We start from the raw sequence: 18,210 nt of genomic DNA on the forward strand, positions 1-18,210 counted from the left end.
TTCACGGCCGCGATTTGAACCAGGATGGACCATGAGGAACCTGCACTTGATTTATCCGACGTCGTGCACGACCATACCATCGACGACGACGACGCTGCCACAAATTCCGATAACAATGACCAGACCCAGGACAGCACGCCAAATGCCATCTTGTCGCCTCTGCAGAAGCCCAGTAGCCACTTACCTATTTCTGCCTCCTCTGAGCCCTTCTCCGTCGAAATACTCGAGCGCGAAATTGCCACTTTGCTCAACCAGAATGCTTCTGCTGCATCCGCGGCTTTGCTCAGTGCTGCCGCTCAGCAACATCAAGCCAACCTGGGACAATCTCGAGATGGAGAAGGTGACGGTGGGAATGACAATCTCACTGGCTTGGCTAGCATAGATCTCAGCGGATTAGCAGCTGTTCTAAACGCAGCACATGCTCAAGCCGCGGAGAATGAACGTGCAGCTCAGGAACTGGCTGCGAAAGATCCAGAATTCGCTCGACAGCGAGCTGCCGCATTGGCTGAGAAGGGACAGAAGAACACACGAACAGCACCTGCCTTTCATTCGCTGACTGCCGGGGAGTCCTCCGAGAGTCCTCATAAATCCTCCAGGCGGGGGGAACGCGGTAGCCAGCCACCAGACACCGACTATCTCTATTCCGATGGCCATAGCGACAGTGACGCTGACAGGCCTAGCCACCCTATCCCTCCTTCTCGACCTGACAATGATCCCCCGACGTCTTTATCTGGCGAATTTACTGACATAAATGATATACTGACGCAGCTATCGGGTCAATACGATCCCCGAAATCGAACATCGCAATGCTCACGGTCCGTCTTCGCCTGATTCATCGCCTGTCGTCTCACATGCCCGACCCACAACGGATCCTCAGCCTCGCCCTCCAACTCCCCCGCCCGTTCTAACGCAGGTGAATCGAACCGTCGTCTCGCAACCTGTTGCATCCACCTCTGCTGTCACATTATCTAATGGCAGCAATAAGAAGGGCAAGAAGACTGAAAAAGAGAAAGGGCCCAATCACATGTATCCTTGCGACCATGAAAACTGCAATAAATCCTTCACACGGCGTAGTGACCTTGCTAGGCATACACGGATACATACTGGGGAACGACCATTCGTTTGCGACTATACCAACTGTGGCAAAACATTCATTCAGGCATGTGGCCCTGAATTGTTCCGCTGTCGTGTTGTGCTGATAAGTCGAAACATTCTGACAGCGTTCAGCTTTACATGTCCATTCTCGGGTGCACACTGGAGAAAAACCGCACTGCTGTGAATATCCGGCCTGCGGCAAGACCTTTAGCGATTCGAGTAGCCTAGCCCGCCATCGGAGAACTCATACTGGCAAGCGCCCATACAAATGCGAAGATCCCAACTGCGAGAAAACATTTACGCGGCGAACGACTCTAAACCAGCATATGCGTACTCATGATCCAAATTGGACGCCAGATCCCAACGTGTACGTACACCTATAACATGATAGAGCCGTTCCTAGACTAATACACGACCCTGTTGCAGGAAGTACAACTTTAAGTCGAAGAGACGAAGGGTGGAAGACAGCAGTGATGACGATCAAGCACTCGCAGAATCAGTACGCACGATATCTGCCCTGTTTCATGCTGGCGGTGCCGCCTTGGCCGCCCCTCCGCCACAAACAGGACCCGAGGAGGCGCTGGAAGTACGAGTCGCAAGTATCAGTGCCGAAATAGCAGCTGCCATTGCGCAAGCTCAGTCTCGTGGTTATGAAGAAGAGGAAGAAGAGGAAGACGAGCTGGAAGATGATTCTGGTGATGAACTAGAACGACGTGATACAATCGGGCCCAATACGAGTGGGATCAGGGGATTGGGCGATGGGGAAGACCGGACTGCATTGGAGGATAGCACAGATAGGGAAGATGACGACAGCGACGCGTTCCCGGCACCTCTGCGAACGCGACGGGGCAAGGATACTGTCGCAACAGGAGAGAAGAGGAAAAGGTAGTAAGGTGGGAATATAGGCACGTATATGGAACACATTATTACTGTAACATATTTATGTAGTATATAGTAACGGTAATGGAATGATCAGGAGCAGCTGGAGCCGTCTTGGCTGGAGACGGAGAGTCGAAGTGTCGGTTCCCCGGTTAGCTCCGTGTGGGGATGGCACGTGATATCAATGCATTTGGTCCCCTTCTCCTATTTAAAGCAACTTGACAGGAAACGGATAATCTACGTCCCACCATTGCCCGATTCCATCCGCACGTATATTAACGACTGCCTCTGTATTCTCTGTCGCCGTCATGTCCAACGAGGAGCCCCCCAGCACTGATCTCATTACTCTCACCCGGTACGTTTTCCTTGGCCCCTTGCTCGACGTCGCTCACACTTTTCGCAGCCATGTCCTCAATGATCAGATGCGCCTAGGGCCAGCGGCGACCGGCGACCTCACTTTGTTACTGACCGCCATCCAGGTCACCTCGAAATTCATTGCTACCAATGTTCGAAAGGCCCGGCTCATTAACCTGTACGTCGTTGCCGTCCGTCTTATCTGTCTCTTACGAACCCGTTTAGGGTCGGTCTTGCGGGAGAGACCAACGTTCAAGGCGAGGATCAGAAAAAGCTTGATGTCCTCTCCAACGATATTATGGTTAATGCTCTCCGAGCTTCCGGCAAGACTGCCGTCCTGGTGTCGGAGGAGCTGGAAGACGCCATCATCATCGAGGAAAAGAACCGCGGCAGATACTGTGTCGTATTTGACCCTCTTGACGGTAGCAGCAACATTGATGCTGGTGTGAACATTGGAACTATCTTCGGGATATACAAAGTGGTGCGTGTTATTTACTATTTGTCTCCTAGAGCACTACTGACCCCTGATGATAGGGAACAGAGGGCTCCGCTAGCATACAGGATGTCCTGAGACCAGGCAGTGAAATGGTTGCGGCGGGCTATACCATGTATGTCGTGTGTTCCCCCCCCGGTAATATGTCTCTCATACCGTTCCCTAGGTACGGATCATCTGCCAATCTTGTTTTGTCGACCGGACAGGGCGTCAATGGATATACGTTGGATGCTTCCCTGGGAGAGTTCATTCTCACCCACCCTGACGTGCGCCCCGTTTAATTAAATTTCATCCTGGTACTTACCCGTGAAATTATAGATCCAGATCCCCCATCGCGGGAAGATTTACTCCTTCAACGAAGGGAACGCCATGTATTTCCATCCTCCTGTCAATGCCTACCTGAAATCGATTAAATACCCCGCACCCCCTAAAGCTCCGTATAGCGCTCGGTACATCGGTTCTATGGTTGCTGATGTTCACCGCACCTTCTTGTACGGTGGTATTTTTGGATACCCCGACGATAAGAAGAGCAAGAGTGGTAAACTCAGGTTACTCTACGAGGCATTCCCCATGGCCTTTTTGACTGAGCAGGTATGTAACATCCAAGTCTTCCTTTGTTTCGTGCTTATCTTGTTTGTTCAAGGCCGGAGGTATCGCTACAACTGGTACTCAGCGTATCCTTGATATTGTTCCTACTGGGATCCACCAAAGATGCTCAGTTTTCCTGGGAAGCAGGGACGATGTTCAAGACTTGATGAAGTTCTATCAAGATCCATCGTTAACCGAATCATAGATATAATAGGAGAGGTAATAGCATATTATCATATTTGTGCAGCATTACTGGGAAGATAAATTCTAAGGTTGCACTGTGTGAAAAGCCAAAGTTTCGGACTTCGCAGCTACTTTACTCCCATGATCTTCGACGGATGTCATGATGAGATGAAACCGGTCGCATTTATATACAACAGTCGCGTGTGCAATAAAGATACAGAAGCGCACCCGGGTACTTATGGCGCAATCGGATCCGACGATGTGCCGTATAGACGCCGACCAAGGACCCATGAGTGATGACGAACAGCTCGCATGCTTCACGATTGCAGAGATAGAATTTTACATATCATTAAATAAATCAAATGATAACGTGGAAGAAACGAGAATGCCACTTAAGATACTGTTTCCCAAGAATCAACTTTGAATCCTTTAGGGAACACGACTCCGAACGACCATAATTTAAGAGGGGAAAAGTATCCCTTCCACAATTTTCTCACTCGTCTGCCACAACTCCTTTGCCACCTCGGGGTCACAAGCTGTCTTCGAGGCTTCGCCGAGTTGTGCAACAGGCTCCAAATACCCTCCTTTATATCGCGGATCAGCGTCGATTACCGGCGAAGCAGCAGCGAATACGGAGGTGTATGCACCAATGTCGGGGTGCATGAACAGCATACGCATCAACCACTCTGTTACTCGTGGAAAGGGCGACACGTAGGAAAAGGTATTAACGTTCCCAGGATGCAAAGACATCACAGTGATGTTGGCTCCATCAGCTTCGAGGCGTCGCTGAAGTTCTTTGGCGAAGAGGACATTGGCGAGTTTTCCTGCGCCTGCAGTATGTGTTTCACTCAAAATTCAGCTCATTGAGCAGGGGGAAAAATTACCCACAGTATCGACCGTAGTAGGGTGCTGGATGATCTGTATATTCATTGTTGAGATCATCGATACTCCTAAACCTCGTAGTCTCCGACGCGTACAAATGGCCACCGGAAGAAAGCTGTTGTAAGATAAAATGAATCGATCTGATGAAAAGAAGAAAAACACGAACGACGACAATCCGGCCACTGCATGTTTTTCCTTCAGCTGTAGACTTCATGACAGGGAGAAGACCTGTCGTGAATATAAAGTGACCGATGTGACTTTAAGGGAAGGCAAGTAAGTAAATTAGCAGTGCGAACTTCGGGTGCAAAAGAACACACACTTTGTGAGCATATGGTCGGCAACGCCTACGATACCAGCTCAGTAGGATTATACCGCAAAAATGAGTAATGGCACACACCGTAGTGGTATTCGACCGGATCTTGGATCAAACTGGGTGAAATATTGAATTACTATTCGAAGTGACATCGAACGGATATAAAATACATACAGAGCAGCATTGTTAACTGCACTGCTATTAGAAGACAGCAACCGAAAGGACAATAGACCCACCGAGAATATCCAGGCGTTCCTCCAGAGCTAGGAAGCCTTTTACTGCCTCTGAAGCACTGTGTGGATCCAGCAGGTCTAAGTGAAGATATTCCACTTTTCCCGTTATGCCCTCAGCCTTGAGGCGCTCTATGGCGTCGGCCACCTTGGTAGGATTTCGCCCAGCGATGTAGACCTTTGCTCCACGGCGCGCCTATACGCTTTCTTAACAGGCTTCAGCTCGAGGAAGACAGATAGGTATACCAGGTGCTTCACGGTGCTGAACCCGATTCCTGTGCTGGACGACCAGCCGAGGTCAGTTTTAAGGATTCTATGGACTGCCTCATATTACGTACTTGCCACCCGTTACGATTGCAACCTTGCCGTCCAGGTCAGGCAGATCCTTTGAGGGATCGAATGTAGTGCTACGATATCTATCCCACTTGAAGACTGCGAGTAGAAAATATAACATCCCTGCGAAATTCTTCAAGTTATCGAACATGATGGGCGTGAGGAGAAAACAGTGATTCAACAAATCTTTTCATGATGATCAATGGGCGTCTCGGATCATCCAGCCGTCGCCTCTTTGTTGCTCGAGCGCAGAGATCGCGTAGATAATTTCGTCGGTGAACAGACAGGTCCCAGAGTCAGTTATTGCAATCCTTAAAAAACTATGTCTGCATACGAATCATTTCCCAGAGCCATACTTAGGCGCGCGCTAATGGAAGAGACGGAGTGAATGATCACGGCAAACGCCAATGGGTAGGGAATAAAGGTACAACAATTTCCTTCTTCATCTACACACCACATCACTTCTACCTTCCGCAAACTAGATATTATGTCTACCTCTACGTGCAAGCCCAGATCTAATACCACGGACACAAATAATATAAGTGCTCTTCATCTCTACGTTGAGTAGAGTAATCCGTGTTGAGACGGCTTTACAGGCGGCCTCTATGCTATCTGATGAAGATACACATAGACTTGTTGCTTGTTGAGAGCAGCTCATGCGAGTGGTCTTCTCCTCGGCCATAAAGACCTAGAAAGATTAGAACAAACCCACAACTCTACCGGACTCGGGGTCTAAACCGACTTCCCAGAATCCTGTATATGGTTCCATTGGCAATTCATCCATCGCTCAGAGAAAATTTTGCTCACCTGGACGTGTTCCAAGGCCAGGCATAGTTTGCATGTCTCCGAGGATAGGGTACAAGAAACCAGCACCAGCCGACAGCCGTACTGACCGAATAGGAATCGTAAAGCCTGTAAAGATAACGTGTGTTCTTGAGACGACGAAGACAAAGGAAAGTAAGAGAACACACCTGTTGGCACTCCCTTGAGTTTAGGATCATGGGAGAACGAGTACTGGGTCTTGGCCATGCAGACTGGAAAGGGTTAAGGACGCTGCCATACGCCAATGGTTGAAACTCACTAGGAAGGCCTTGATAGCCTTGACGGGTATAGGTATCTATTTGCTTCTGAGCGAGTTCACTGAGTTCAATACCATCCGCGCCATAGATTTCCTTGGATATGATGGAAATCTTTTCAGCGATCGGCAAATCCAAATCGTAGAGATATCTGAATTGCGAGGGACCTTCACAGGTGGTGATCACAGCTTCGGCTAAAGCGCGAGCACCAGCGCCACCTTCAGCCCAATGGTTGCTCACAACAGCAGCATCTGCACCTCCGGCAAGAGCCTCATCGCGAACAAGAGCAAGCTCTGCCGGCGTGTCGGATCTAGATGTCTAGATTTAATAACGTCCTCGAGCACGATAGACATGCCACTCACGCAAACTGATTGATAGCGACCAAGACCTTGATTCCGAATTTCTTGGAGTTTTGGATGTGTTTAACCAAGTTCTTGCATCCTTCCTTTAACGTAACAGGGTCCTCCTTGGTATATGTCTCGTGGAGAGGCTTTCCAGGGGTCACGTCAGGTCCGCCGCCATGCATTTTCAAGGCGCGAGTGGTCGCAACAATGACAGTAGCATCAGGAGTAAGGCCGCTGACTCTGCACTTGATGTTGCAGAATTTCTCCATCCCCATATCAGCCCCGAAGCCACCCTCGGTGAGGACATAGCCGACGCGATCAAAGGAATCACCTTCCTCGGTGCCCGCGAGCTTGAGAGCGACACGATCAGCAAGAATGGAAGAGTTGCCATGAGCGATGTTAGCAAAAGGTCCCGCATGGACGAAAACCGGGGTTCCCTAAGAATATGATAAATAAAGTAGCTTGAAAACGATTTGAGATTAAGACCTGTAGAGTCTGCATCAAGTTGGGCTTGATAGCATCCTTGAGAAGAACAGCAAGAGCGCCTGAAACACCAATGTCGTCGGCGGTGATAGCATCCCCTTGTTTACTTGTGGCGACCACCATCGCTCCAAGACGTTCCTTCATATCTTCAAGACCAGTAGTAAGCGCCAGGACAGCCATGCATTCACTTGCCACGGCAATATCAAACCCAGTGACGCGCTCATGTCCCTGTTCAGTGAAATTCTGGCCAATCGTGATCTTCCGCAAAAAGCGGTCATTAGTGTCGAGGACCCGGTTCCATGTGATTGTATCCAAATCGACATCAAGACGAGCAAAGCGGGTGATTTCTTCGGGTGTCAAAGAGTTCGGATCGGTCTTATCGATGCCCAACTTTTTCAGACGCTTGAGCATTAAGGGCGCAAATTCGCGTTTACCCTTCTTCGTAGGAACCAGACGGCTGAAAAGGGCCTTAAATAGACTTGAGCCGCCTTTCTCTTCCGATATTTATGTGCAAACCTTGTCTGATTGTGTGGCCTCATGGAATATGCGAGCGTCGAGAGCAGCCGCTAAATTACTTTTAGCTCAAGTATAAGCAAGGAGTGGTAGACATACCGAGTAAGTTGTTCGCCGCTGTCACAGCATGGATATCACCGGTCAGATGAAGGTTGAACTGTAACTCAGGTCAGAGAAAAAATACACATGGAATGCGAAGGAGATGTTTACTTCGTCCATGGGAATAACTTGACTGTAACCTCCACCTGCAGCACCGCCCTTAATTCCAAAGGTAGGTCCTTGACTCGGTTGACGGACACATGCAAACGCTGGTCGCCCCAATTCGGCACCCAACGCCTGTGCCAGACCGATTGTCGTTGTAGATTTGCCTTCTCCAAGCGGTGTAGGGGTAATTCTATGCAGCAGATTAGCTGCTAGTGACTGCACTATTACAGCCAGACATACCCAGAGATTACAATATATTTTCCATCCTTACGATAAGCTAGGCGATCCAGAACGCTAAGTTCAATTTTAGCTTTGTACTTGCCATAACTTTCCACTTCATCCGGAAGCAGTCCCAATTCCTTGGCGAGTTCGGCAACAGGTTTTGGTGTCTGTGCCATGGCAATTTCGATGTCACTGGGAACTTTCTCAAGAATATTGAGCTTCAATGGTTTCACTTTCCTATCCCTGGACTTTTGCCACTAGCCGTTCGGCTGACTTCAAAGTGTTTTCCATAAGCATCGCGACGGTCATAGGGCCAACACCGCCTGGTACCGGTGTGATAAATGAGGCAACCCCAAATGCGGTTGAGTATTCCACATCCCCGACAAGACGCTGACCGGACTTCTTGGTGGCATCTGACACCTTGTTAGTACGAATAATGCAATACATTTCGAACTCACCAGGAACATAATTGATACCAACGTCAATAACGACGGCGCCAGGCTTGATCCAAGACCCTTTAACAAATTCTGGTTTACCGATGGCAGCTACGAGGATATCGGCGGTTTTGATCTTCGGTAACGCTCAGGCATCGACAACAGAGTATAAAGATGCACACATACAATTGATTCGATATCCTTTGTCCGGCTGTGACACTGGGTAACCGTCGCATCTTTGTGTCTGAGCATCGAGGCCACAGGACTGCCCACGATATCACTACGACCAAGTACAACAGCATGAGCACCAGATATCGAGACACCGGTGGTTTCCAGAAGTCGGATGACCGCAGAAGGTGTGCCAGGGGCGAAGATAGGATCGGAAGCCCGAGATGAAAGGTGGCCAATATTGTACGCGTGGAATCTATGATGATGTTCAAAAATCACGTATGAACACAGTTTAAGTGACCACGCACCCGTCTACATCCTTTTCGGGGCTGACTGCCTCAGTCACTAGTCTTTCGCCCTCGGGGGTGACATGTTCGCCTAAAGGAAGTTGCACCAGAACACCGCTAACGCTTTCGTCATCATTAAGACGCTTAATGGCCTCCACAACCTCGTCGACGGTAGCCTCAGCAGGAAGTGCAACATGCTTGAACTTAATGCCAACTTCCTCTGCAGCCTTCGCCTTCATCCGGACATATGTTGACGAGTCCGGACGTTGGCCGGCCTGAATGATGGCCAGCTGAGGCTGAAATCGCGGGAATGTCTCTTGCTTCGACTTGATGCGGGCTGCTACTCCATCGCGAACAGATCTGTAGAAAGAAGAGTGAGCCCGATAGAACGACAGCAAGCAGCGTTGCAATAGCGCACTTGGCAATGGCTGTACCGTCGATTTTGGTTGTAGAACTAGCCATCGTACGACGAGGAAGACGAAAAGCTAGATACGGATAATTGCGCGCGATGTACCCCTTTCGGAGAGCCGTGTTATTTGCATTGATTTGGTGAAATAGCCGTAAATGCCGAACTTTGGGGAGCATATCGGCAGTTGGGCTATAGGATGACAGAAGGGAGCATACGTGAGACAGAGGAAAGACCGTTAGATTAGTTAAAATCCAAGAAAACCACGAAATTTCTGGTTTTTTGTGGACTGACTCGAAAGAGCGAAGATGGTAGATATCAAACGGAAGAAAAAAATCGATGAAAAATTAAAAATTCGTTGCCTGCAGGATCCGGAAATTCCCACGATCGTCCCACAAAAATTACCCAATCCCGGTCGGCCACCAGCTCAACGACGATGAGCTTGTATTCCCTTCAGCTCTTTCGTTCCTGTACGGCTTCGCTGTCGTCCAGAACCCTTGCACGTTCTGCCGCTTTCAGACATCCCTCTTCGACATTTCGCGGGCGGCGTCATTATTCCGATGTCAATAACGCAGAAGCAAAGCCAGAGGCAGCTGAAGAGGTGAAGGAGGAGGTGAAGGAGGGAGAAGCAGCACCCGCTGAAAAGCTCCAGTGTGCAGAGGAGCTTGCAAAACTAAAGGCGAAGGAGGAAGAAGTCGTTGACTTGACCGTATGTTCCCGGTTGTCTTGGCCAGCGCTGAAGCTGACGAACGAGTCCAGGGACGGCTGCGGTATCTACAAGCAGACTTTCTAAACTTCCAGCGAAATGCTGCTCGAGAAAAGGAGCAGACACGGGACTTCGCTATTACCCGCTTTGCCTCTGACTTGCTCGAGACAGTCGATGTACTGACACTGGCATTGAAATCGGTGCCTGCGTCTCTTATCGAACCGCCAACAACCGAAGACAAGCCTGTCTCCGACGAGTCATCTGCTCCTTCATTACATCCTTCACCTGAAGCATCTGCTTCAACAAAACCTCCCGAAGCTCACCTTCGCGAGCTCTACACTGGCGTCGAATTGACCCAGCGTCAGCTTCTCCAGACGCTCTTCAAATACCACGTCAAACCTTTTGATCCTACTGGCGATGCGTTCGATCCTAATCGTCATGAGGCACTTTACCAAGCTCCAATACCAGGGAAGGAGGCTGGGACAGTCATTGATTGCCAAAAAAATGGATACACCATTAAGGACCGTGTTCTTAGAGCAGCACAGGTTGGAGTGGCACAGGAGATGTCATGATCCATGGGGTTACGCCTTTGATCCTTATGTCGGGGAATGGCGAGGTTATTTTATTATGATGTACCCAGGATGCTAGAACATAGTGTAGTTAGTACCTGCTAATCAACGAATCTCTACTCTGAACTGCTCCCTCAGTCGAGAGACCACCTCCTGTTGTACTACATTTGCTTCTTCATTCGACAGGGAGCTGCAGGAGTGTCAGAGTATACACTGTATGCACCGAAGTCAAGGCTTACCGATCCATAGACCGATAGTTTATTCTATAACACAGGCTCGTCCGATTCGTTTTTGGGTGAACAAACGAGTCAATCTAGTTCGGTGATCAGTCTCGATGGTTAGCTTTTTTCAGATACAAGTCCTCGCCTTCTTTACATCTTCCACTAGATCCCCTGCGACGTCGCGAACCAGATCGCAGAAGTCATTTTCATGGACGCTGACATCTTGGGTGGTCCAGAAACTAACATCCTTGAAGCAAGAAGGGTACTTGGAGTAGGGCTTGAATTGACTGATTTCTCCCTGCTTGAATTGGGACAAAAACCGAGTATCGGTGGACCAGAACAGACGGATGTCAGGAATCGAATAGAGGACCATCGCGATTCGCTCTAGACCCAGTCCAAAAGCCCAACCAATCTTATGAGGAACGTCTGATAAGACAATGAGCAGTAGATACAGTGAGACGACACTTGGAACACGTACTAGCAGTATCCAAAGTGGCCTGTCGCACCACACCACACCCTAAAATTTCCAACCATTTGCCTCCAAAGAATACTTCAACCTCAAAGCTAGGACTCGTGAAGGGGAAATACGTCTCGATCCAACGCACTCGTAACGGGTTTTCTTTCGTCGCACCGCCAACACCACCGAAAAGATGCAAAATCATGCTATTCAGTGACAGCTTCAAATTTTTCGCGACCAGCTCAGAATAACGAGGATCGTGCACTGGTTGGGCCGGATTCGCAGGGGAAAGATGGGGTACATCCTCAATGACAATGTTTGACCGGGTCAGATGGCTGGAAAGGCGTTCATTGTCGTGCTCGACCTCCTTCATGCCGGACGCGTCAGCGGACCAGATGCGCGCGCCCTCCATCTGGTGGAATACAGGGTAATGCGACCCGTCTATTTCGTCGCGGCGGTACACGTCTGCCGTCAACAGCCACTGTGTCTTCCCCTGTGCAAAGACTTCAACTTCGTGCGCTGAGGTGTGTGTCCGCAACATTAACCCTCTATTTATGTAGTAACTATCGGTCACAGCCCTCCCTGGATGGTCCTTCGGGAAAGAGAGTTCGTCGAAATTCTTGAAGGGGGTGACCAAAGGCGACAGAGAAGACAAATGAGCATAGTCCGGAAAATGCGACTCGATGAGGGAGCGCAAGGTGCTCAGTGGATGGTTAGGTTGGCTGTGAAGGCGCAGTGGGATTCTAGACAAAATGGCTGGTGTAACATTTGTTATGTCGTCTGTCGCATAGCGCTCCCCAAGGATATCGAGATATTCTGATTTCAGAGCATTAGTGCTCTGCCAACGCCGTCCAGATATTTTGGACAATGCAAAAAATCGGAGAAGCCGTAAATTTGGCATATGCCCAATACAATGCCCTTCACAGAATATAGTGAAAAGTAGGAATTTAGCGCATCTACACGAGTCCTGGTGCCAGGCGGGAAGCAAGAATTTTATGTTGATGTATGTTGCGCAAAGGCCCCAAATAAGGTATGAACAGTGACCCATGTATTTTCTCCAAGTCGTATCGTAAGTATCCTAACTAATCTACACTAACTATCGGTAAATCATAGTTCGTAACGTTAGTCGTAAAACGCTGTCCGTCTCTACTTCATAAGTGTTTGAAAAAGAAACAAGAGCACGACAAAAAGAGAATTTGATGGGTGAATAAGAGAAACAAGGAACAAGCAAGCAAGAGAATAAACACAAGAAACAGAAAAGACGTTAACCAAAACTAAACATTTACCACCCGCCAAACCATCGCCCAGGAACTTTTCGTGTGGGTCTCGGACGAACAACTCTGACAGTGGTAGGTTCTTCATCTTCCTCCTCTTCTTCTATCTCCACCTCCTCTGTGATCACTTCGACAGCAGTGGTACGAGGAGCAGAACCAGTGGAAGATTCAGCTCGCTGAGGAGCTGGAGAAGCGGCGAAACGGGTATTGGCAGGCGGTGGAACGGTAACGGTCTGGGTTTGGGTAACAACCATGGTTTCGGTTTCATATTGGGTTTCGGAAACGATAAGAGGAGGAAGTTCTTGATACTAGAAGAAACAAAAAAAACAGTCAGTAATTGTATTGAGACAGACACTAAATGTGACGATGGCCAGGTCACGGAACTGTACGGCCCCCCATACGGATTCGGAACCAAAACAGCGAACACATCACGTGGTGGTGAACGCGATGTGATCGAAAGACACGATCTAATGATCTTTCGCAAGACGCGCCCAGTGAATACCACAGGACGGTCCGACCTGGCCATGCCAAAGAAAAGGACGAGGGGGACAAATGAGAATGAAACACCGTTAGTCCCCCAAGCCCGGACGAAGGAGGGATGATGGGGTACAGATGGGACTTATACGGACTATATATAAAGCAAAAAATGTCGATCCTCCTTCGTCTCAAAGCTCGGAGCGGCGCGGGAGGGGCGGCGGTACCTTGGCTTTACGCCTTCCCGAAGGCTCGTACACGTATTCCTCCTCTACCGCAGGTTCGTCGTTGCCAAGCGCGCTGTAAGATAAAATCAGAACTGGGTAAACAGTTTCACTGGTGATAGGTAACCTACATAAGTTGTTCCATAATCCAACTCTCACGACGAGAAGCATCGTGCTCGCGCCGGTTGAGGCTTTCCTCTCTCCTGCTAATATCCCTCTCCCGCTCCGCAACCTTGAGTTCCCGATCCAAGATCTCATCGATACGAGGACTTGTCCAACCTGGAGGTGTCAAAGCATCTTCTCTGACAACCTCCTTGATAACAGTTTGGACGGGAGCCACAACTGTCTCCACGGTTGTTGCCTGAGCGCAGGGAGGGCATAGGATGGGAGATGGGGATGGAACGATACCGCCTGGAGCGCCGGCAAGAAGCTCAGCTTCTCTACGGGCAACCTCTGCCTCTCGCAGAGTAACAGCAGCCTCCCGGGCCACGAGCTGTTGCGATCGCTTGGGTGAAAGATAGTTGAGGATACCGGTTGACGTTGGGTCAGCTGGATTTGAAGAACTCTGGCTGCTGGGCATCGATAGCATTACCGCAAGGACAGCCAAGACAAGAGAGAGAACAAGAAGAAGAGTGGTAGATGAGATTGTTCGGTGATGATGATGAGATGACGAGCGTTCACGGTGGTGACGTTCGCCATGATGAGAAGATGAAGGCTGGGCCATCCTGACGCTAGCAAAAATGAGAAAAGAGCCAGGAAAAGGGAAGAAATACGAACCTAACTGACGAGCTGGGCGACAAGGATGTGGTTTGGGTTCGTAGGATAGACGTGGTGGAGGTTGGGGGCGGGCGGGAAGAAGGGTGACGCTTCGTGGTGGAAGAAGGAGAGCAAGGGGACTCTTGATGGGCGATGAAATTTAATTCCCTTTTCGACCCCCCAAACCAAACCAACATCACGTGATGCTGACACGTGGTCAGCACGTGTTTCCATACAAAGCTGTTTCATTGTCTTCCTTGTTTGCCAGTGAACAATTACCATCGTATCCATGGATTTTCGAAGGCGGCTAGCCGCACAGGGCAACCCAAACTCCCCTCGTAGTGCTGGGACGTCGTCGACAGAGTCTCCTGCATCGTTGCCTGCGACGCCCCGCAAAGCTCGTGTGTCCATTGGAATCCACCATTCGCCCGCGTCGACGCCGTCAATCTCATCGTCTATACCCTTTGACTGGGAGGCCGCGCGTTCGCGACGACCGGCTCCTTACTCGACCCCTCAGCAAAATAAATTCAAGAAACCTCGGCCTAGTGTCTTGGGTACGCCTCGAAGAGCAGTTGTACGCAGAAAGAGCTTATACGAAAAGTGGTGTCTCTTTTCTAGTTACTTGAGTATATCTCATTTTTCGCAGAATAACATCTCTTCCTTCGCAAATTGCATTTGAGATCGCACTCTTCCCCCACAATGTCCCTTTACCAGCACCAAGGACATCAGCGTCAATTATCGGAGGACTCTGTCATCTGTGCCACCTCTGTGTACGCGTCAGCCAAGTCCGGCAAGTGCCAGACTCTGATTTAGGATGGGAGGATATGTATCGCGAAGACGAGGGCATGTCGTGGTTCGACTGGGTATGCGGTTCGGCACTTACTTTTCCAACACTGACTTTTCCATCAGACCGTTCCACTGACTTTGCTCCTTATTGCCGGATCGTTGGCAAATTCCATTTTCCTCTTCACTCGTATTCGCCTCTATCACTTGCACCAACAGCCGGATCCTGTCTCCTCCCCAAATGCCAAATATGTCTCCGCAGAGCTGGATTTTGAGCCCCTAGAACCACCATCCCTTTTATCGCGATTCCAGTCCGGTGCTTGGGCAGCCTTTCTAGCATTCTGGCGTTTTTTGTTAGGGATTGGATCACCAAAATCAACTCCATCCAAGCGTATGTCCAGAGTACAACAAATTGATATGTGGTATCCTGGAGACCTGGAGACGCTGTTATTTTGCATCTATTCTCCTGCGCACGCATTACTGTGGTGTGCGACGGGCTCTTCGAATTGGATGATCATGCTTCTTATCATGGGTGTCGTGGGACTTCAGGTAAAAGTCTTAATATCGCTACCAGTGCCATTCTAACTCTATATCAGTTAAATACAATGACTACGTCATACAAGACTCTTGTGAAGGACAAGGAAATCATCGCCGCTGAGGTGATGCACGAATATAATGAAGGAGTAAGTCGATGCCTACTATTTCGCTATCTGTTACTGAAGTCTATGTAGTTTGTGTATCCACGAGTCAATCCTATCCGCAAGGATGTAGCTGTCATGACTCATCAGTCGGAGGTTGTCGATGCATGGGAGGACTAGGAGTGGATAGATGGAGTGGTGTTTATATCGCAAGCATATCGTATATCTCACACAAGCATTGTACGCATTTACGACATTTTTTGATCAGACTTATAGGTATCAATGGTTTCTCTCGGAGGAATCCACAGGTCCGTAACCAGTCCCCGATAAGCCATAGAAATGATAGCAGACAAGTGGGCATGTCTTCCCATGGCATGGAACTACTCAATCCCTATCAACGTGTTTAATAAATTCAATAACTCATTACACGCGGCGCGACGGGTGACCGCCGACTTGGTCGTGACAGAAAAGTCCTCATCTGTCGACAAGGGTAAGTATTTCACGATCAACCTTGGCTGAAATTATGCGGGTCAAGAAAGGAATTACAGAATGCTACGGCCTGAAGAGGAGAAAACACGTACGTCATGAGAATTACTGGACAAGTTGTATACCTTTGGCCAGCTTCTTGGACAGATCACCCCGAAAGAAGTTGGTCGTGTTCTTGTAAGTAACAAATAACATGAGCCTGTCTTTGTAATGACTCCATGGAATGGTCAGGGCCGGCCTCGGTAAATCGGGCGAAGTCAACTTCCTTTAGACTTGCGAACTACCGTGATTCGGTGCTGTATGGTCCTACGCCGCAATCAATGGGATTAGAATGTCCAACCTGTGAAATTGAACCCTTAAGCAAGCTAGTTGCTTCCGACACCTTCAATGTCACAAGGAAGTTCATCAAACAAGATCACGTATACGGCCCTCGAAACATCAATTTTTAACAAGAAAATTGATTTGATTTTGTTACTAGCCCCAGGATAAAAGGCTGCTAATGATATCGATTGCAAACATTCCACTAGTATCACAATGGCCTTGCAAGCTCTCTTCCAACCTCTTCAGCTCGGACCGATCACGCTGAGAAACCGCGTCTTCATGTCTCCCATGACGCGTGGTCGCTCAGTTCCAACCAACGTTCCCAACGATATCAACGTCGAATACTATAGACAACGCGCTGCTGGAGGCGCAGGCCTGATCGTAACGGAAGGGGTACTCATTACCCAGCAGGGGTAAGCGTGACAATGTCGACGTCTTTATCCTTCTATGCGGCTCATAAAGCAAAAGGACCGAATGGAAGAACGTTCCTGGTATCTGGTCATCGGAACAAGTGAAGGGATGGAAGAAGGTTACCGACGTTGTACATGCCGAGGGCGGTGCGATTTTTGCCCAGGTATGCCTTTTCGTACACTATGATAACCGAAGACTAAGTCGTATTCCAGCTATGGCATCGTGAGCACATAGATTCTTTTCGCTTTGCTTTGTACTCCAACGCGAAATTTTTCCAGTTGGCCGTGTTAATCATCCTGATGCTCCTGAACAAATTGCTTCCGGAGAAGTACGTGTACTACGCCAAATTCTTGCTCGCAACTGACTTTTCTCTTAGCCCGTCTATGCACCCTCAGCTATTGCAGCTCGCGGAGGCAAGTTTCGTTACCTTCCCGGCCAGCCAGGCTACGTAACCCCCACTGCCATCGATGACCCCCGCGTCCTCGTTGCACAATGGAAGCAAGCAGCAATCAATGCCAAAGCAGCAGGCTTTGACGGTGTCGAGATACATGGCGCAAATGGGTACTTGGTCCACCAGGTTTGTTCGTCGTTTCTTTTGTTCAGTGTGGGAGTTAATGCTTGTTAGTTCCTCGATAGCACTTCGAACAAGAGGATCGATGAGTGGGGTGGTAGTGTCGAAAACCGGTCTAGGTTCGGCTTGGAAGTGCTCAAGGCATTGATAGAGGTTTGGGGTGCGGACCGTGTTGGTATCAAACTCAACCCTACCGGAGGCTACAATGACATGGGGTAGCGTATCAGTCTCCATTTTCGAAATTACAGGCATATTATTGACGTTGAAACTCGACAGAATGCCTCTTCAAGAGACACTAGACACGTTCGGCTACTTTATCTCTGAAGCCGGTAAGTTTGGTTTGGCATATATTAACCTCGTCCGTTACGTTGACGGCCTGGATCAAGTGGTTGACGGCACGTAATATCCTCTCTACCCGTTGCTTTGACTGACTGAAGTGCCCATATAACAGGTGCAAAACGTGGCACGAAACACGATGTTCTCGCTTCGTACTTGCCGCTCATCAAACATTCCACCGCGTTTGTGAACGGCGGATACACAGGCGAAGAGGCCGCCCAGTTGATTAGCCAGGGTAAAGTGGCTGGAGTGTTCTTTGGTATCCTTTGGGTCGCGCATCCCGACTTTTCTAAGAGGCTGCAATACGGAAAACCATTGGATGGACAGCCGGATTTCACGGCGCTTTATGGACATGGCGGAGATGAAGAAAGCGAGAAGAAAGGATACACCGACTACCATTTTTCCCAGTACAATTAGGGCACACAGAATGTAACAGTACTGTTGAATGTAAAACAATTACTTACTACATAGTCCCGCCTGCCGGATTGTATATGTG

The 18,210-nt window shown here is 49.1% G+C and overlaps 9 protein-coding genes across 9 annotated transcripts; 5 read left to right on the top strand and 4 right to left on the bottom strand.

Annotated features, from left to right (window-relative positions):
* Window positions 1-24: 24 nt before the first annotated feature.
* On the top strand, window positions 25-1,984 carry EV420DRAFT_1620243 (uncharacterized protein; the record flags this gene model as incomplete). The annotated part of the gene is made up of 4 exons (XM_060475554.1): window positions 25-722; window positions 769-1,159; window positions 1,221-1,462; window positions 1,522-1,984. 4 exons carry the CDS (start codon window positions 25-27, stop codon window positions 1,982-1,984), a joined length of 1,794 nt encoding a protein of 597 aa, XP_060331926.1.
* A 298-nt stretch (window positions 1,985-2,282) lies between these two features.
* On the top strand, window positions 2,283-3,614 carry EV420DRAFT_1641923 (fructose-1,6-bisphosphatase; the record flags this gene model as incomplete). The annotated part of the gene is made up of 7 exons (XM_060477300.1): window positions 2,283-2,329; window positions 2,378-2,506; window positions 2,554-2,809; window positions 2,863-2,936; window positions 2,988-3,087; window positions 3,140-3,412; window positions 3,465-3,614. The coding sequence occupies 7 exons, from the start codon at window positions 2,283-2,285 to the stop codon at window positions 3,612-3,614; spliced, it is 1,029 nt and encodes a 342-aa protein (XP_060331927.1).
* Window positions 3,615-3,645: 31 nt separating this feature from the next.
* EV420DRAFT_1675521 (NAD-P-binding protein) lies at window positions 3,646-5,776 on the bottom strand. Its single transcript, XM_060479144.1, has 9 exons — window positions 5,356-5,776; window positions 5,264-5,297; window positions 5,024-5,213; window positions 4,962-4,977; window positions 4,872-4,903; window positions 4,794-4,818; window positions 4,641-4,731; window positions 4,481-4,589; window positions 3,646-4,422 (listed from the first exon to the last, which is right to left on the bottom strand). The coding sequence occupies exons 1-9, from the start codon at window positions 5,499-5,501 to the stop codon at window positions 4,052-4,054; spliced, it is 1,014 nt and encodes a 337-aa protein (XP_060331928.1). The 5' UTR covers window positions 5,502-5,776; the 3' UTR covers window positions 3,646-4,051.
* On the bottom strand, window positions 5,755-9,828 carry EV420DRAFT_1537456 (formate--tetrahydrofolate ligase-domain-containing protein). Its single transcript, XM_060472943.1, has 14 exons — window positions 9,500-9,828; window positions 9,103-9,441; window positions 8,813-9,050; window positions 8,651-8,762; window positions 8,467-8,605; window positions 8,211-8,435; window positions 7,951-8,160; window positions 7,770-7,827; window positions 7,257-7,721; window positions 6,789-7,207; window positions 6,432-6,736; window positions 6,322-6,384; window positions 6,158-6,262; window positions 5,755-6,103 (listed from the first exon to the last, which is right to left on the bottom strand). Exons 1-14 carry the CDS (start codon window positions 9,664-9,666, stop codon window positions 6,048-6,050), a joined length of 2,901 nt encoding a protein of 966 aa, XP_060331929.1. The 5' UTR covers window positions 9,667-9,828; the 3' UTR covers window positions 5,755-6,047.
* A 40-nt stretch (window positions 9,829-9,868) lies between these two features.
* Window positions 9,869-10,907, top strand: EV420DRAFT_1537460 (GrpE-domain-containing protein). Its single transcript, XM_060472944.1, has 2 exons — window positions 9,869-10,196; window positions 10,247-10,907. Exons 1-2 carry the CDS (start codon window positions 9,924-9,926, stop codon window positions 10,763-10,765), a joined length of 792 nt encoding a protein of 263 aa, XP_060331930.1. The 5' UTR covers window positions 9,869-9,923; the 3' UTR covers window positions 10,766-10,907.
* On the bottom strand, window positions 10,868-12,459 carry EV420DRAFT_1763415 (uncharacterized protein; the record flags this gene model as incomplete). Its single annotated transcript, XM_060480741.1, has 4 exons — window positions 11,462-12,459; window positions 11,129-11,409; window positions 11,002-11,075; window positions 10,868-10,952 (listed from the first exon to the last, which is right to left on the bottom strand). Exons 1-4 carry the CDS (start codon window positions 12,339-12,341, stop codon window positions 10,868-10,870), a joined length of 1,320 nt encoding a protein of 439 aa, XP_060331931.1. The 5' UTR covers window positions 12,342-12,459.
* On the bottom strand, window positions 12,460-14,312 carry EV420DRAFT_1537465 (uncharacterized protein). Its single transcript, XM_060472945.1, has 4 exons — window positions 14,190-14,312; window positions 13,544-14,143; window positions 13,416-13,488; window positions 12,460-13,022 (listed from the first exon to the last, which is right to left on the bottom strand). The coding sequence occupies exons 2-4, from the start codon at window positions 14,134-14,136 to the stop codon at window positions 12,723-12,725; spliced, it is 966 nt and encodes a 321-aa protein (XP_060331932.1). The 5' UTR covers window positions 14,137-14,143; window positions 14,190-14,312; the 3' UTR covers window positions 12,460-12,722.
* A 145-nt stretch (window positions 14,313-14,457) lies between these two features.
* On the top strand, window positions 14,458-15,769 carry EV420DRAFT_1620257 (uncharacterized protein; the record flags this gene model as incomplete). The annotated part of the gene is made up of 5 exons (XM_060475555.1): window positions 14,458-14,773; window positions 14,796-15,031; window positions 15,078-15,500; window positions 15,548-15,634; window positions 15,683-15,769. 5 exons carry the CDS (start codon window positions 14,458-14,460, stop codon window positions 15,767-15,769), a joined length of 1,149 nt encoding a protein of 382 aa, XP_060331933.1.
* Window positions 15,770-16,241: 472 nt separating this feature from the next.
* Window positions 16,242-18,198, top strand: EV420DRAFT_286995 (uncharacterized protein). Its single transcript, XM_060481542.1, has 9 exons — window positions 16,242-16,252; window positions 16,307-16,809; window positions 16,865-16,970; window positions 17,020-17,029; window positions 17,086-17,135; window positions 17,184-17,384; window positions 17,433-17,593; window positions 17,655-17,773; window positions 17,830-18,198. The coding sequence occupies exons 2-9, from the start codon at window positions 16,610-16,612 to the stop codon at window positions 18,129-18,131; spliced, it is 1,149 nt and encodes a 382-aa protein (XP_060331934.1). The 5' UTR covers window positions 16,242-16,252; window positions 16,307-16,609; the 3' UTR covers window positions 18,132-18,198.
* Window positions 18,199-18,210: the final 12 nt, after the last annotated feature.

The sequence above is a fragment of the Desarmillaria tabescens genome (genome assembly GCF_030435595.1).
Source record: "Desarmillaria tabescens strain CCBAS 213 chromosome Unknown EV420scaffold_14, whole genome shotgun sequence".
Taxonomy (NCBI): Eukaryota; Fungi; Basidiomycota; class Agaricomycetes; order Agaricales; family Physalacriaceae; genus Desarmillaria; species Desarmillaria tabescens.